Source organism: Suncus etruscus, chromosome 9 (assembly GCF_024139225.1).
Source record: "Suncus etruscus isolate mSunEtr1 chromosome 9, mSunEtr1.pri.cur, whole genome shotgun sequence".
Taxonomy (NCBI): Eukaryota; Metazoa; Chordata; class Mammalia; order Eulipotyphla; family Soricidae; genus Suncus; species Suncus etruscus.
The window spans coordinates 54296626-54300206 of record NC_064856.1 but is presented as its reverse complement, the minus strand read 5'-3'; the positions used below and the strand labels follow the sequence as shown (position 1 = coordinate 54300206).

Sequence of the window (3581 nt, the reverse complement as noted above, 5' to 3'; positions counted from 1 at the left end):
AAATAATATAACAACAACAACAACAACAAAAACCCCATAATTTTCTACGTGGAGACTGCTATTCCATACTAGAGAATAAGAATATTTAACTAATAATATCTATGAAATCATATAAGTTATAAAACAAAATCATTTGAAAATTTGTTCCATTATTTTATCAATTGCATTACATATTATAAAAGGAACAATTGTGGCTGCTCTGAAAAATGCCTGGTGAAATTATTTGCCAACAGTGTTTAAAAGAAAGAAGATAATCTATTTAAACAGTTTCTACATCGTTCATTATTATATTTGATATACTCTGACTAAAATGTGTTTCCAGCAATCAGAGTAAGACCAATCTTTGTTCACTTAAAATATTTGTCTGTTTGGAAAATCAATGATATATTTCCCCTTTTTATAGGAGCTAATAGTGATATGTGGTTTGAATTGATTGAAAAAATAAAAGTGATTTATGTGATCCTAATTACAGTTTATCACATTTTATTCTCAGGATCTTGTGCAATTCTATTCTTCGATGGTCATATACAATCAGAGCGATTTCAACAAAGGGACCTTCATTTTAGTGGGAATCCCAGGCTTGGAGAAATTCCATGTGTGGATTGGAATTCCCTTTTTTATCATCTATATAGTGGCTGTTCTGGGAAACTGCATCCTTCTCTACCTTATCACTGTAGAGCGGAGCCTTCATGAACCCATGTTTTACTTTCTCTCCATGCTAGCCATGACTGACCTCATCTTGTCCACTGCAGGTGTTCCTAAAACACTGAGTATCTTTTGGCTTGAGGATAGAACAATCACATTCACAGGGTGCCTTACACAAATGTTCTTCCTTCATTATAGTTTTGTCTTGGATTCAGCCATCTTGATGGCAATGGCCTTTGATCGCTATGTGGCCGTCTGTTCTCCCTTGAGATACACCACTATCTTGACCCCCAAGACCATCGTCAAGATTGTTGTGGGTATCTCTTTTCGGAGTTTTTGTATCATTTTTCCAGTTATGTTCTTGCTCAAACGCCTACCTTATTGCAAGACAAACATCATTCCCCACACATACTGTGAACACATAGGTGTTGCCCGACTCGCTTGTGCTGACATCTCCATCAACATTTGGTATGGCTTTTGTGTTCCTATCATGACAGTCATCTCAGATGTGGTTCTCATTGCTATCTCCTACACTCTTATCCTCTGTGCTGTTTTTCGTCTGCCCTCCCAAGACGCCCGCCAAAAGGCCCTGGGCACCTGTGGTTCCCATGTCTGTGTTATCCTCATGTTTTATACACCTGCCTTTTTCTCCATCCTTGCTCATCGTTTTGGACACAATGTTTCACGCACTTTCCACATCATGTTTGCCAATCTCTATATTGTTATCCCACCTGCACTCAACCCCATTGTCTATGGAGTGAAGACTAAGCAGATCAGAGATAAGCTCATACATTTGTTTTCTTCTAATGGTAGAAAATAATTTTTACCGTTAATGAAAATATCTGAATGTACTTGTAGTGTATATGAATGTTTAAAGAGTTATTTTATAAGCCAAATAATATTTTAAAAATATCTTGCTGTATATTTGTGTGCCAGGAAAATAGTATAGTCTATGACCACATGGTTTTAGGTAGGAAAATTCATTGAAGACATTCTCTCCTGTGAAAAATATTGTTATGAGATGAATTTTAGAAATTGTTAATAAAAATAAATGAAAAGATGGAGAATTGAGTAAATTAAAGTGTAGAACAATTCCAAATTTAACTCTTAAGTATACTTACAGATAGAGAAATGATATTTTTAAATGCAATCTGAAGAAGAGCTCAAATAAGAAATGAAAATGACAAATATTTTCAGAGTGGATTAGTTTGGGGACATTTACAGTTGCATTTTATTCTAGTTCATATTAAGTGAACTCCCACCTGAACAAAAAATTACTCACACATCTTTCAACACAAATCTGTACACACTGTGAATTCTATCAGAATTGTTATACTGGAAACAAAAATTACTCTACTTCTCATTGCCAGGGTTGTTAGGACTAGTGCTAAAAGAGGTAATATTTTTAATCTCCAAGACACATTGAAAAAATGAGCTTCAGTATAGGACATAGTTTTCAGGTTAACACTACTCCTAAAAACAGTAACAGATCTGAAAAAAAGAGCTGAAATTTCTATAATTCTTAAATAAGGTATCAATCTACTTCACATTGACAGCAAGGTTAGAATTAAACCCCATTGACTTGAGAAATTAGGGGTAGGGGTTTCTTATTAAGTCTTTTCTTTGCTTCCATCAAAATCACTAGACACATTTCTGCTGGGAGGAGTTGGAAAGAGGAGAGCAACATTACCTTAAAATATCATATTCATATATGATATAAGAACTGATATAATGCATTGTGATCAGGGGTATTCCAATAAATGCTTTTTAGTACCTATCTGTAGATGTGAAAAATATGTATAGACGAATTCTATACTCCTAATATAGGTCTTATCATAAAGAATAGGAAGGTAATATTATTCTTTTATGTTTTGTTTTTGTGCCACACCTGGCAGTTCTCAGGGGTTACTCCTGGCTCTGCACTCAGAAATAGCTCTTGGCAGGCTTGCGGGACCATATGTGGTGCTGGGGTTCAAACCAGGGTTGACCACATGGATGGCAGATGCCCTACCCACTGTCTATCACTCCAGACCTATATTATTCATTTAAAAATATTTTTTTTTTTTTTTTTTTTTTTTTTTTTGGTTTTTGGGCCACACCTGGTAACGCTCAGGGGTTACTCCTGGCTATGCGCTCAGAAGTCGCTCCTGGCTTGGGGGACCATATGGGACGCCGGGGGATCGAACCGCGGTCCGTCTCCTAGGCTAGCGCAGGTAAGGCAGGCACCTTACCTCCAGCGCCACCGCCCGGCCCCTCATTTAAAAATATTTTAAGGGCACTTAGGGACCAGACTTTGCTTTGTTTACTCCTGGCTCTTTGTTCATGGGTTATTCCTATTGGGATCACATGTGGTAATAGGTATAAAATCCATGGACAGCAGTCTGTAAGGCATGATAATTGACCATCATGTGAAATAATATTTGATGAAAGCTTATATAATAGATAGGAGTGTAAAAATACTATTTAAAATTAGTGCTCTGTGGCTGGAGAGACAGTACAACAGGTAGGGAGTTTTGTCTTTCTAGAGATGATCTGAATTCAGTCTCTGTCACCACTTTTTAAAGCAGATGGTTTGTTCTGAATTATTTCTGAGCAAATATTCAGAATTAAACCCTGGATATTTTTTGATATGCCCATAAACAAAACAACAGCGACAAAAATAGGTTTTTGCCTTAACATTTAAGTATTTAATCTCTTAATCATAAATTGTTAATTAATCATAATTTCAATCTAAATGCTTGCTATAGGCATGATAATAATGAAATAGTGATACTTAATTTTAGAAGAGTTGAATTAATCCTAAAAGCAAGACCTGATGTTTATTGAGGCATTACTTTTATATCATAATTGAGACACTGTTTTATTTTTGTTTATTTGTTTCTTGTTTGTTTGTTTTGGGTCACACCCAGTGGTGCTCAAGAACCTCTCATGTTAAG

The 3581-nt window shown here is 35.7% G+C and overlaps 1 protein-coding gene across 1 annotated transcript; it reads left to right on the top strand.

Annotated features, from left to right (window-relative positions):
• Positions 1-505: 505 nt before the first annotated feature.
• Positions 506-1465, top strand: LOC126018483 (olfactory receptor 52H1-like). Its single transcript, XM_049780617.1, has one exon. The coding sequence runs from the start codon at positions 518-520 to the stop codon at positions 1463-1465; it is 948 nt and encodes a 315-aa protein (XP_049636574.1). The 5' UTR covers positions 506-517.
• Positions 1466-3581: the final 2116 nt, after the last annotated feature.

Bases quoted from the DNA above. Each gene is read 5' to 3' on its own strand.
- LOC126018483 (XM_049780617.1), top strand. From the start codon at position 518: ATGGTCATATACAATCAGAGCGATTTCAACAAAGGGACCTTCATTTTA.